Source organism: Cottoperca gobio, chromosome 9, assembly GCF_900634415.1.
Source record: "Cottoperca gobio chromosome 9, fCotGob3.1, whole genome shotgun sequence".
In the NCBI taxonomy this organism is placed as follows: domain Eukaryota; kingdom Metazoa; phylum Chordata; class Actinopteri; order Perciformes; family Bovichtidae; genus Cottoperca; species Cottoperca gobio.
In genome coordinates this window covers 12,238,554-12,251,611 of record NC_041363.1, presented here as the reverse complement: position 1 = coordinate 12,251,611, position 13,058 = coordinate 12,238,554, and the positions used below count along the sequence as shown (strand labels likewise).

Below are 13,058 nucleotides of genomic sequence, written 5' to 3'. Positions count from 1 at the left end.
TGAACTTCAACACTTTAATTTGTCACCTATCTGTATTTCTTTACTATTAGCTGGTGTAGCTCTGACCTGAAACTCGTACGCAGAAACTCCATCCAGTCCGACCGCTACGTAATGTCAGCACAAAAAAGTGACCCACAGTTTAAAGCTCGTATCTTAAATGAAGTGCAACTTCAAGAAGAAGAAGAAGAAGAAGAAGAAGAAGAAGAAGAAGAAGAAGAAGAAGAAGAAGAAGAAGAAGAAAGAAGAAGAAGAAGAAGAAGAAGAAGAAGAAGAAGAAGAAGAAGAAGAAGAAGAAGAAGAAGAAGAAGAAGAAGAAGAAGAACAAGAAGAAGAAGAAGAAGAAGAAGAAGAAGAAGAAGAAGAAGAAGAAGAAGAAGAAGAAGAAGAAGAAGAACAAGAAGAAGAAGAAGAAGAAGAAGAAGAACAAGAAGAACAAGAAGAAAGAAGAAGAAGAAGAAGAAGGAAGAAGAAGGAAGAAGAAGAAGAAGAAGAAAGAAGGAAGAAGGAAGAAGGAAGAAAGGAAGGAAGAAGAAGAAGAAGGAAGGAAGAGGAAGAAGGAAGAAGGAAGAAGAAGAAGAAGAAGAAGAGGAAGAAGAAAGAAGAAGAAGAAGTTTTCCTATAACAAATAATAAAAGATGTATCAAAGCGTACGTTACATAGAGTTCTCCTAATCTCAGTTAAATTAAAAATATGATGAACCAACTGCTTTTTGCCCAGGTCTGACTGATGATGCAGATATGTTTGTCATACCTGGAGCATCTGACTGCCGAGGCCCTCCCTCTCCTTATATGGTCGTATGACACCGTCCTCGTGGATGAAGCGGGGAGGACGCAGAGAGGCAACATCTTGTGACGTCTCCGCTGCCCTGAAATAGAGACAAATCCCACAAATGCATTTTTTTAGAAACAGTTTCCTTATGAACACAAAACACAGATATATACTCCATAACTGCAAACTCACAATATCACTAAGGCTTGCAAACATTCACAATAATAATAATAATAATAACTCAGATCTAAATAACTTCTGCCATGGCCCAATCACCGGCTGTACAACCACTTTAATTGATTTCTATCTGACAACATGTGACACAAATAATTATCTTTTTACTTATACTATGGTTGTATAATCCGTTGGTGTTAAACCACATGAATTGTATTTTCTAAAACTAGCAAATATGCAAAAATACATTACAATGGTTCATTTCTAAGGAATATATGCGATAACTTTGTTGAATATCGCGATAAAAATGTTACTTGGAATAAATAAACAGATATTAAAATGTACTCAGTTCTGCTAAAATACAACAAATAGCTTTGAAGGAAATTATTTCCAAAATTATTTTATTGAACTTAACACAAAAGGCACCAATAAAGAAAAATAATGATAGTTGTTTACATTTTAAAGTGCAGTTTTCGACTCATATTCTCTTTCAATGAACATACCTCTTGATCCCTTGGAAAGTGCTGCTGGCCATGTCAATAATGCCTCCGGTAGGTCTGGCAACCGCACCAACCAAACCTTTCCCAACACCTTTAAAAAAGCCTGCTGCACCCTCCTTCTGTGCTCCTGCAAAATAACACACGTTTATGAAAAGTGAAGATCTCCTGGAATAAACAGAGCCGGTCCACTGTTCCACAAACATATTACCGATATTTAGATTTTATGCCATTTTGGACATTCAATTTCATATCAGCACCAGCCAAATGTTATCACTAACTCAACACACCTTTAATAGGTTTGGTAACAATCCCTGTGATCCCACTGAGAAAACCCTGAAAGGAAAGCACACAAATGTTACCAAGGTCACTGCTGTACCTTCTCTAAAAACGTGTCAAAGGTATATTTCCGGCTGATCGAGTACATACAGACACTAATCCCTTTCCACCCCTGGTCAGCCCCTCTCTCAGGCCACTGGGTTGTTTGTTCATAGTCTCTCGTCTCTTCTGCTGGTATTCCTCGTCCATCGTTATGGCAGCAACACCCTTTGCCATGGCACCTGTGATCCTGGAGGCCGCACCTGCGATACCCCCTGGAAGGCAGATATGAGTCTTTATAGTTATTACAGTCTTTAATATATCTGTTTCTTTCTACAAGTCTCTTCTGGGAGAAACTGTTACTGTAAACGTAATAGAGTGCTGCAGGACTGAGCCCTAACACCTGGTAATGAGTTGGCATTCTTCTTCTTTTGGTGATGCCGGACATAAGGACTCTGGTAAACACAAGCTTAAGAAGCTTTGGGGTGTCGTGTGGTGTAGTTTGTTCATGGCCTAACATTAGCTTTTACTATTGGCGATTGCGTTTACGCTTAAACAAAATCATAAAAGTGTTCATTTGTGAAGATTATCTCGCTGAACAAAACGTGTAAATATCATAAACTTTTGTTTGCCACAGATCTTATTTTCTGCAATAATCCAAAATCCAATGGAAAAATCCCACTGGCTTTTTGTTAAGGGAACCAGGGCGATGCTAAATTCTGTGTTGGCCTACAAAGATACGTCATCCCTGCAGCACTCTTATGTGCCTATTAATAAAATAGAAGAACAAACTACACTGAACACCACTCACCCTCCAAAAGACATTGACAAACCCCACAACCATCAACAGAAACACACAATAACTAATCATAAGCCTGAGAAAACAGAAAGGTTTACTTTTGAATGTAGACACAGTCGTGATAGATCTCATGTCTCATACTTCTTAAAATAACACAGTTCTGAATATATCATTGACCTACACGGAAAGCTGAAACCAAAACCCAACCCAAGGAGGAATAGAGAGTGTACGTATCGACTGTATACTGCAGACATCTTATTCCGGTTTCTGCTAAATGGATCAGACACCTTTTATAGATATCATTTACATATGAGCGCCATAACTTACCCACAGCTCCTCCCACCAGAGCCTTCATCCCAAGAGCCATTCCTTCAACAAACTCCTCAGGCCCCTGGATGGCTCCCTGGAGGACCAACGATAACAGTTAAACAGGAAGAAGACATAAAGACACCGTCTGCACTGTTGGGATGTACTTATGAAAATGTTGACCTAATGCTGATCTCTTTCTACATTACTCATCTTGAATAGTCAAAAGTTTGTTAATAGCTGTTCAGTCCTAAAATATATTCAAAGATGGACTATCATGTACCTGTCCACCTTAAATAGTGAGCAGTCATTTTTAAATGCCACAGCATTGATACATTATTTTCGCCCTCAACAGTACTTGTGTTACATTCCTACCTGATAAGGCTCATAGAAGAAGGCTTCCACTCCCTCCGACAGACCTCTGATCAGCCCAAAAGGATTTCCGAGTACATCCAGGCCCAGCACCAGCACATACATCTGCTTAATAGCCTGAAATATGCATATATAAAAATTGGTACGTTGATTGGTAGCCAGGCTCTCATTGAGTTTTCATACACATGGAAACATTTCCACCGTTTCTGAGTCATTGTGCATGTGTGTTACCTGCTTGGAATAATGTCTGATGACCTCCCATTGAAGCTGCTGGGTGGTGCAGAACTGGAAGGTCAACTCGAAGAAGGCCAGCCTGAAATCAGAGACAGACTCAGTCATGCAGCACGGAACAACCAATCACACAAAGATACACGACCGCTGCTTTGTGCGATTTATGTCTCGTCATATTTCAGCCTTCACACGAGTTCGTACTTGAAGACGACGTCCTGGGCGTCTGTGAGTGTGGCACCGATGCTCTTCAGCAGCAGGTTCAGGGACTGGACAGGAATGAGTTCTTTGTCTCGCTTCTCCTTCAGGCCGTCTTCTCCTCCCGTGCTCAGAGAGAAACTCAGATGCAGCTGCACATAAAAGAAACATAGAAATGTGTTTTGTTTATATCATCTGGTGCCGTTTTATTCATGTTTTCTTCCCCGTTTCAACAGTAAATATTTCCTTTGACTTTCCATCACTTGTGGTGTTGTTGCAGAGATGACAATATTGGGCTGAATTAAGAAATCATCCTCTCATAATTATGCTGTAGCATTACCTACATACATACTGCCCATACTGTGTACTGTACAAACCTTGATGGGGGAAATGTGGAAGTACTCATAGAGGCTGATGGGAGAGGTGTCAGCAGCAGAGACGTGGTTTAGTTCTGTCTTTATATACTCTATGTCCTTCTCAAACAACTCCACCTAGAACAACAAGACAAGCACAGTTAAACTGGCACAGAAAACAAAAGTCAGAATGGATTTCAATGACTCTTCAAGTCAATGAAAACTATACTATTTTGGATATGCGAGTATCTGACCTCCTGTTCGGAGCTCATGAAGCTGGCATTCTCAGGTGTGAACAGGTCCAGGATGGCATACAGGAAACCCAGATCGAGCTTCAGATCCATCTCTTGAATCAACACCTTGAAGTACCTGAGGGGGACAGACATTTCCATTTTGGAGCACAATTTAGAAAACACGTAACCCAGGAATGTATACGCCAGCATGTGGCTAACATGGAAAGTGTTTTTAGGGCGAAGAAAAGTGAGAGGAGAAAACAATTACTTGATGCGAGAGATATCAGAGTGCCCTGCTGTTCTGGTGACAATGCTGATATCAGTTAAAGGTTTGGGTTCTGTAAGAAGAATTCAAACGAAACACAATTACAGATTGAAACACTGCATATAAACAGCACATCATTTTTAAATTAACAGGACATACACAGTGGATTAACAGACCTGCGTCCATGGTGATAGATTTTGGCAGTTTTACGGGGTAAAAGACATAGGGGAAGATGGCTCCTGGCAGCTGATTCTGGATCTGTAGGAGGAAAGGATGCAAACTTAAAGCTAGTGAATAGGAACAAAAGAAACTAAGGACTCAAGATGCATTGATGGAAAAATGCCGATGAAGGCTTTTGGTTGACTTGTAGTCCCGTAATACGGACATAGATGAACTGGATATTTGAGTACATGTTGTTTATATTTGACTTCACCTGAATGCGGTGGATTTGGACGCGGTAGGCTCTCTGTCGTGGTGAGACGCTGCACTCCACCTTCACCCCAGGCAGGAAGTGCCTCCTGAGAGGAGCATCACACGGCTGCAGCATCCACATATCCACGCCGTTGGGAGTAAAGGACACCTGGAGGACAATTATAAACACCACGTTATTCAACAAATAGGCCTGCAACTAATGATTATTTTCAAAAATCAACCACCTGTACACCCTACATGGGTCACACGGAACAGACAGCTTTCGTTACTTTGCACAATTTTCAAAATGTATCAATCTCTTGTTACTAGTTTGTATATTCAGAAAAGCTGAGTATACAGTATTTGGTCTCTAACCTGGAAGTTGTTTTCCAGGTCAACGATGGCGTGGTCTACAGGTCCAGATTCATTGTACTCTTTGAATCTTCTCTCCAGCATCTCAGCTTCTTTAGTGCTCAGAGTCTTCCACCGATTCTTTTTCTTTAATTCCCACACCACATCAGAGCTGTGACGAGAAAGGAAAAACCAGAGAGTGTCAAATCATTAGGCAAGGCAAGGGATGTTTATTTCAATATACATTCACATTGCAGCATTAAGGCAATTCAAAGTGCTTTACATCAAACTTTAAAAAAAAGGCATCAGCACAAATGGACTGCAATTAAAAACATTAAAGAGCGAAGAGAATAGAAAATGAAAACAAGCTAAATTACAGGATTAAGCAGGACTGGCCTACATTACAGCACATATATTAATACTGCAGTATTATGATTACATGATTTATAGGTAAAAGTTCAGTTGTTACTGATGTTACTCCACACATCACCCTCCTCTGATATAAGTGGATCTTCAGTTTATCTGACATTGAGTGAATTGTACGAACAGAGACTGCTGCTTTGGCCTGTTTTTAGCTGACTGTCACTGATGCCGAGCTGAGGGACAGTGTGTAAAGAGACAATACATTCAGCGGGACAATAACTGCATCTAGGCTGTTTACAATTAAGATCATCAAGCAAGCGCACATGTAGGAAACCTGGCCGGGTTTTACATGTGAATATGTGCACACATGTGTATGTTGCTGCTTATCTACCTCGTGATCCCAATAAAGGAGATCTCCTGGCCGCTGCTGTTGTTGACCAGAGACACGCCCACGTTCTGTAGCGACAGGATGATTTCCTGTTCAGCCATCTGCGCCTTCTCGCTTTCACAGAGCAGCTTGTAGATTTGTTGCTCCTCGGTGAAGAGCAGGACGCGCTGGAGACCTTTGGATCAACAATAAACCATAATGATTTCACACTTTATTTATCCACTGAGGTCAGGATCAGCTACTTACAGCATGTTGTCCCTAAAGCTGCTACTGAATGATTGATTCAATGTATTTGAGGATTAATAAAACACACATAGCACTGCACTGCCGTCTTCACATACGTTAAAAATAACAGAGGATAAACACACATTAAAACACAAAGGCTCATTTCCCTTGTGGTCGTCTAGTTTAACACTTAACACACCACAAGATGAAGCATAGCAGCAAGACAGCAAGTGCAGACGAATACAATCAGCATATAAATGGCAGTAGCAGGTGGCAGGGTAGCTTTGTCAAAAAGATCTCATTATCTTGATTATAGCCTAAGTTAAACATTTAAAATGGAAATGGAATATCCTACACGGTACTTTGTAATCATTTCTTTAAGGCCACTCTTTAAGACTTTTGGGTTTATTCCACTGCTGCACTGTAGGAAAGTGTCTTTACCCGTTAGGCTATTGATTCGAAAAGGTCTGAAGTCTGTCAAGCTACCTCTTGTAAAGTAGCTATGGGTTTCTCTTAGAAAGGAAAAATAACTACTTAAGTACTTTGGTACCAATTTTATAAGTGATGATCATCTTAATATAAATGATTCTTTTCTCCACCGTCAACCAGTTAAGGTTTTAAAAATGTGCTGAATCAAGTAATGTTCCAGGAACCTTTAATATGACTCTTATGTATTTATTGTGAGCCTTTTATTTTTGCTTTTTTAATGTTGTGATAATCCGGTATACCAGGAGATGGCAGCGTAATGAAAATGTGTCTGAACTAGAGCTCCAGCCAGTGTATGAAGAATTCAACTGTCCTGAAATGTAGCTTTTCTGGCTAGAAACGTAAGTCTTTGATTTATGATTAATGAGGGTTTAAAGCCATATTTTCAATTTAATTCAATTGCAATTCTTAGTTCTTCCTACACGGCAAAATTCAAGCACCGACAATAAACTGGGCAATTGTCAGGATCATTTCAAATGTCTGGGTATTTAATTTCAAGCTCCTTGTACTTTACCTTCATAAAAGGAGATCACAAACAGTTTCCCCTCACTGTTCATGTCAACTCGCAGGTCCTAAAGATGCAAGAGCAGACAAACGCACACACATCATTTCTGTTCACATGTAAAACACATTCAACACATCAGCTGCAAAGGCCCATTCAGAAACACCTTTAACTTTTGACACGGTAAAGGTTAAGTTAAGGTGTCAGTTAAAATGTATAATTACTATATAATCCCTCAACCACAAACAGGCCGAGCACAGTACCTCCTCACTCTTCAGCTTCCCACTGTAAGCAGCACACTTCCAGCAAAGCTCTCTGGACCCAGTGGGTTCAGTCCAGGTGTAGTGCACAGCTTTCCCAGCCTCCAGCTCCTCGTGCTCCGCCTCCTTCTGAGAGCTGCACACACACACTGTATATGTCAGTAACATACCTTCTAACTACTTAAAATGAAGACATTTTTTTCCACTCATTTGAGACGACAGAAAGCCAATAATGCAAGACGACGGCACAGTATAACAAGAGCCCAGCCACCAAAATTATACTGCCATGACAACCATCCAATCCAAAGTACCTGTCCGACTACAAACTACAACCAATTCCCATCAACAGACAGAAATATGACAGCATATGACAGTACGACGGCCAAACACCGAAAAAGTCCCCATTACTCCGCTGGAGAGATAAGGTTCGATAAGGTAGTCAGCAGAAGAACTACTGGAGGAAGCAGGACGTGTGATTCCACGGGCAGAATCCCATCCAGTCAGCAGGAGAGATGATTTAACACTTGACAAGAGATCAGAGGAACATAATAATAAATGAGTAAATGGGTTTAGGGTGTCGTCTAACCTGCTCCTTTTACTCTACCTCAATAGTCGATCGGTGTACATTTCCAGCAGCAATAGGTGTATAAATAATAATTTATAAATAAATCATTTACAATGTGACAAAGCGGATGCCGGCTTTGAAACATAAAGTTTAAAATCCATGAAAAGTATAATGATTACAGCTAAATAAAGTCTTAGGGTATCATTCTTTGACGAGGCCTATACGGTATATATTTGGTGATTGGTAAAGGTGAGGAGCAGATTACACAGACACACCAGAATCAGAGCTGAAGCAGTCGTCTTCTACTTATCTTTACCTGAACTCTTGATCTGACAACACTCTGCGCTCAAGTGTGCTGCCACATTGAAGTGACTGTGACGTTAGCCCCAATAATGTTACACCAAGTCAATTGTGTTTTTTATGCCATAGTTCATTCTTCCACCTGGTGTCATCCTCCTCCTCTCGCTGTTATACTAGTTATCTGAGGCCAATCTTTTTCTCAGAATCTTAGTTATCCGTCTTTTTCAGAGTTCAGAGTGTGTCAGAAGAGTTTCCCCTTATTCATATTTTTCTACCTGTCCTCCTCCCCTGAAAAGGAGAGGTCGAGTAGCTCGTCAGCCACCCACGTGGAATCTGTCGGAGCGCTGCATGACCCACAACACACAAACACAAATCGCTATCAGCAAAAACAAGGACTGTTAGATATAATTAACGAAACCGTTTAAAGCTGCTGCAACAAGAGAAAAGAGCATCGTCATTCAGCAAATATGCAAAATACAATGAAATGCAAATGTCAATGTTGTGCATGAAGAAATGCTACTTTGTTGGTAAAATTAGACCTGCTGTTTACAAAGTGAGTATTATGAAAATACCTCATTCAGAAAACAAAACAAAAAACTGAGATAGAAATAAGCAGAAAACTTCAAATGAAAAATCTTTGGCAGACGTCCTACTTTGATCTGTTTACACTTGATTGTGCACTTCTTCATCTTAAGGCGGGTGTGGCACATCCGCAACATAATACAAATCAAACTTCAAACACTTATACCAGAGAAGCACTGAAATATTATGAAATAAAGCAGTAGGAAATGTAACGCATTAACTTTAACTGAAGTTAACTGGTACCAAGCAAACAGAATTTCCTCCAAAAGGTTTTTGTTTAAATCTTAAATGCAGCTTTACAAAAATATAGTACGTGGAGCCAAACGATCTTCAGTCGATCCTCAGCAAAAATGGTAAATGGACTGCGTTATTTATCGCTTTCTAGTCTTTTTCGACCACTCAAAGCGCTTTAACAACACGAGTCAGCCGTTCACACACACACATTCAAACACTGATAGCAGAAGCTGCAATACAAGGTGCCACAGCGGCCCCTTAACAACTTAAAAAACATCTCCTTTTCTCATTCCCTCCCTGTGTCCTTCCTCTATCAGTTCATTTTTTAAACCCCAACCCCAATTTGTATTTTCTCTGGTAGTTTAAGAACCCAGTGTGTCACATGTTTGATGACCCGTGGTCCCAAGCTTCATCCAGCATGTTAATCGTCTAACTTGTATCTTTTCTCCTCCACAGTCTGAGCCTATTCTCAAAGACATCCTAACCAGTACATACTTAGTGCTGAAAGAAAATGGCACAGTTTAAAATGTCCTTCTAACTTTCCTCCTGTTCACTTACCTCTGATGGAACTGCAGAGTTTGGTCTTTAGTGTTGTTGATAATGAGGAAAGGGGCTGCGCCGTCGTGATACTCAGAGAATCGGATTGTGGCCGAGTGCTCTGACAAGTTCACATCTACAGTGATCCCGCCCACCTGCATATAGTTATAGGTTATAGTTATACAAAGGTTATTAAATGCTCTGTATGCCAACGTGAGTACATTTAATCAGGACCACATATACCTGAACATCGACTACCCCAGGTGAAAACAAAGTTTTAATACAGGGCGTCTTATTATAAATGATTTAACATGAACAATGTATTGTTGTGTGTACTTACAGAGTTGTCCAGATGCAGCAATAGGCAGTTTTCTGGTCGTGTGTAGTCAATAGTCCGAGGAGGCAATAAACAACCTTCTACTTTGATCTTCAGCCGATTGGTGTTGTTCTCAGGCCAGAAGGGAATGGCTGACTAAATGCAGAAGGAAACAAAACCTTCAATAATATGTACAGTAAGGGTTTCATCTGAACATGTGACACAGTGGTGTAGATCTATAATCAGTCATTTATTTGGCTCTGACCTGTTCTGGCTGAGCCTCGGTCCAGTTTTCCTGCCCCTCTTCACATATGAAGACGCTGTGCTTGGTTCTGTTGACCAGCATGTAGAACGGCACAAAGGTCACGATGCGGGTCAGACTGAAACTGCTCGCGTCGATCTTCACACCAACCTGAGGTCAGGCAGACGTCACACAAATACACAGATGACGATTGTGTCCTTATTCAATAACACAACAAAAAAGTCATTTACAATTCCAATACATCCGGCTCTTTAAAGAAAGAGTGCGTGACTTTAAGTCTGAATGAATTTATGTGTGAAAATCTCTGAGGCAAAATCTTACCAAGTAATCTTTGTATCGACCTTTACATTTGACATCTCCATAGCTACCAACTGTATCCAGGGAGAAATCATCAGAGAGTTCACTGTCGGAGATCATAAGACGGACCTGAGGGATGAAAAGAATGGCATCACATTAATATACACTAACACCTTTTTTCTTTAAACCAATATTAGTGCTTATGCAGGGGTCTCTTTTCTTGTAATCCAATTTGAAGCCCTCTGACCTTATTGTTTTTCAGGAAGTAACGAGGCTTGAAGGAGAAGAGCAGGGGCATGTCATACTCCAGTGGGTGTTTACGGTGGATATCGTCAGCCTTGTACTGCAGCAACCTGCCCGTCTTGTTCACCATCCAATATGGCGAGTGGATAGCTACCACCGTTTGTCCCTGGTCATATTTAACATGCACTGCTATGTCCAACTCAGCCTTCTTCCTCTCCGTCCCTTCACCATCGTCTTCGTCATTCTCTCGTAGAGACTGGAACACTATGAAGGTAATCTCTTCCTGCTCACTTTGGAGACTGTATGACGGGATAATGTGTTTATCCCAATGAGAAATGTTATTGAAAAAATATTATTTCCTTTATATATTGAGGACGATGATTAATATACATCTCTTCCTGTGTTGCAGACTTAAATCATACAACTATAGCCCTCCTCAAAACAGAATGATCTGTTCACAATAACAGAAGAACACATTGACAATGGGAAAGTAAAGAATCAACAATGAATGAAAATGAAGTCAAACCTGTACTCGGAAGACCAGTCCTGAGACAAATAGTTCAGTAGGCAGAGACTGAGACTTGATTGGTTGATGACTGCAGTGTGAAGCTGGGCAGAGTGGCCTGAGTTCAGAGTGGCCTGAGGGGCAGAGACACCACTGTCCTGTTGAGCAGAGAGAAACACAGAGTCAGACTTTAGCAAGATCATTGGCCAAAAAAGGCAGAGCATTAATTCATATGAGACTCAGAACTAAGCAATAACCCAACTTAATTTAGAGCTTGTAACACATGAGGGTATGCAGACAAATCCTAGAGTAATAATAACTATGCTGTGCAACCATGATATTACAGGGAACATGACGAGGAGTTTGCACGCCTTGTCTTCATAGTGTGTACACATAACTACTTATCATAGCTTATACATGCAGCAATGCAATTGCAATCAATTTGTGTAACAACTTCCATGTTGGTGCATTCATTGATGCTTAAACATCCGTGATCTGACAAATATCTTATATAAATCCATGCACCACAAGCTGTAGTGTTACAATTATATCCCAGATGATAAACAACAAGCTAATATGGGAGCTTTTAAATGATTTAGCTTATTTCTTGCATTAAAAATGGTGTGTTCAGCAGCCAACTCTCAAGTCAAATGTATTAACGTTCTAAAAAAAAAAAATACTATTGTAAATGTACTTTATATGCTTAAGCAATGTGAGTATAGTAGTCTCTGCATTTAGATCTTTATTAGTAATGTCCTGATCAAGGCATTTTTTAACTGATCAGTATCAGCTATATTGAGCTATTGAGCCCGACCCGATCCTTTGTTTTACGTCAGCTGTGACACGTGTTTTTACTCGCTAAACTTTCATGCACAGCGAGTGCAGCTACTGTCAACTCTGCAACTCTCCGCTGTCTGTCTGTCCTCCACGCCGCTGAGCTTCCGTGTGTCTAAAAGCAGGGGCTGATGCTAAGCTGCCCCCGCAGCGAAACACCACACACCATAATCCACAGCAAAATGTAGTCTGAGACTGTTTATTTATGTTATTTACCTCGTTTCTGTGCACTGGTTTTATTTAAGCTCAGTGAGAGAGTCTCTGTTCTGCTGTCATGTTTGGTGCAGGATATCACTGCAGGCGAAGCCCCGTGAGCACAAAGCCAATAAGATGTCATTTATCAATGTAATCCGCACAAAAGATGCACAGACGTCAGGAGGGCACTTTTAAAGACAGTGAAAAGGCCCAAAAAGATTACACAGAGGGTTTGTTATTTTGTAAACATAAAATAAAAATAAAAATACCTGTAGTTTGTAAGAGATGGGGTAAGGCAGCAGGTTACGGAGCAGGATGGAAGGCCACAGATGAAGCACAAAGGGCACATCAAAGTTCTCCCCGACACCTCCAGTGTGTTTGAAGGTCACAGCATCTCTTAATGGCACCATGTTGACCATCAGCACACCCCCCTGATCTCCACGGCGACGACAGGTCTGCTGCAGGCGTGTGTCAGGCTGCTGGTGGTCAGGCTGCTGGTTGCTGACGTCTTCATAGCTGAAACCCTCCGAGCACTCAAAGTGCTCACCCTGTTCGTCAGCGTCGTCCTCCGTTATCGGCTGAAGGCTCAGCTCAGACCTGAGGGGAGCAGCACAGAGCAGATGTGGGTGACGGAGTGTGAACTCTGTTAGTGACAGTGTGATTAAGAGAGGCAGGCGAGTGAAGATGTGAG

At 41.0% G+C, this 13,058-nt stretch overlaps 1 protein-coding gene across 1 annotated transcript in view; it reads right to left on the bottom strand.

The window, feature by feature from the left end:
- vps13a (vacuolar protein sorting 13 homolog A) overlaps nucleotides 1–13,058 on the bottom strand; it is a 36,169-nt gene that overhangs the window by 3,679 nt on the left and 19,432 nt on the right. The window contains 25 exon segments of the mRNA XM_029439204.1: nucleotides 751–865; nucleotides 1,446–1,569; nucleotides 1,730–1,775; nucleotides 1,869–2,032; nucleotides 2,884–2,959; nucleotides 3,238–3,351; nucleotides 3,466–3,547; nucleotides 3,667–3,812; nucleotides 4,038–4,151; nucleotides 4,268–4,382; nucleotides 4,515–4,584; nucleotides 4,688–4,769; nucleotides 4,945–5,091; nucleotides 5,298–5,445; nucleotides 6,028–6,199; nucleotides 7,250–7,307; nucleotides 7,501–7,633; nucleotides 8,638–8,706; nucleotides 9,737–9,870; nucleotides 10,056–10,187; nucleotides 10,297–10,443; nucleotides 10,615–10,719; nucleotides 10,838–11,132; nucleotides 11,360–11,496; nucleotides 12,637–12,964. Of these exon segments, the coding sequence (XP_029295064.1) occupies nucleotides 751–865; nucleotides 1,446–1,569; nucleotides 1,730–1,775; nucleotides 1,869–2,032; nucleotides 2,884–2,959; nucleotides 3,238–3,351; nucleotides 3,466–3,547; nucleotides 3,667–3,812; nucleotides 4,038–4,151; nucleotides 4,268–4,382; nucleotides 4,515–4,584; nucleotides 4,688–4,769; nucleotides 4,945–5,091; nucleotides 5,298–5,445; nucleotides 6,028–6,199; nucleotides 7,250–7,307; nucleotides 7,501–7,633; nucleotides 8,638–8,706; nucleotides 9,737–9,870; nucleotides 10,056–10,187; nucleotides 10,297–10,443; nucleotides 10,615–10,719; nucleotides 10,838–11,132; nucleotides 11,360–11,496; nucleotides 12,637–12,964 (3,253 nt within the window).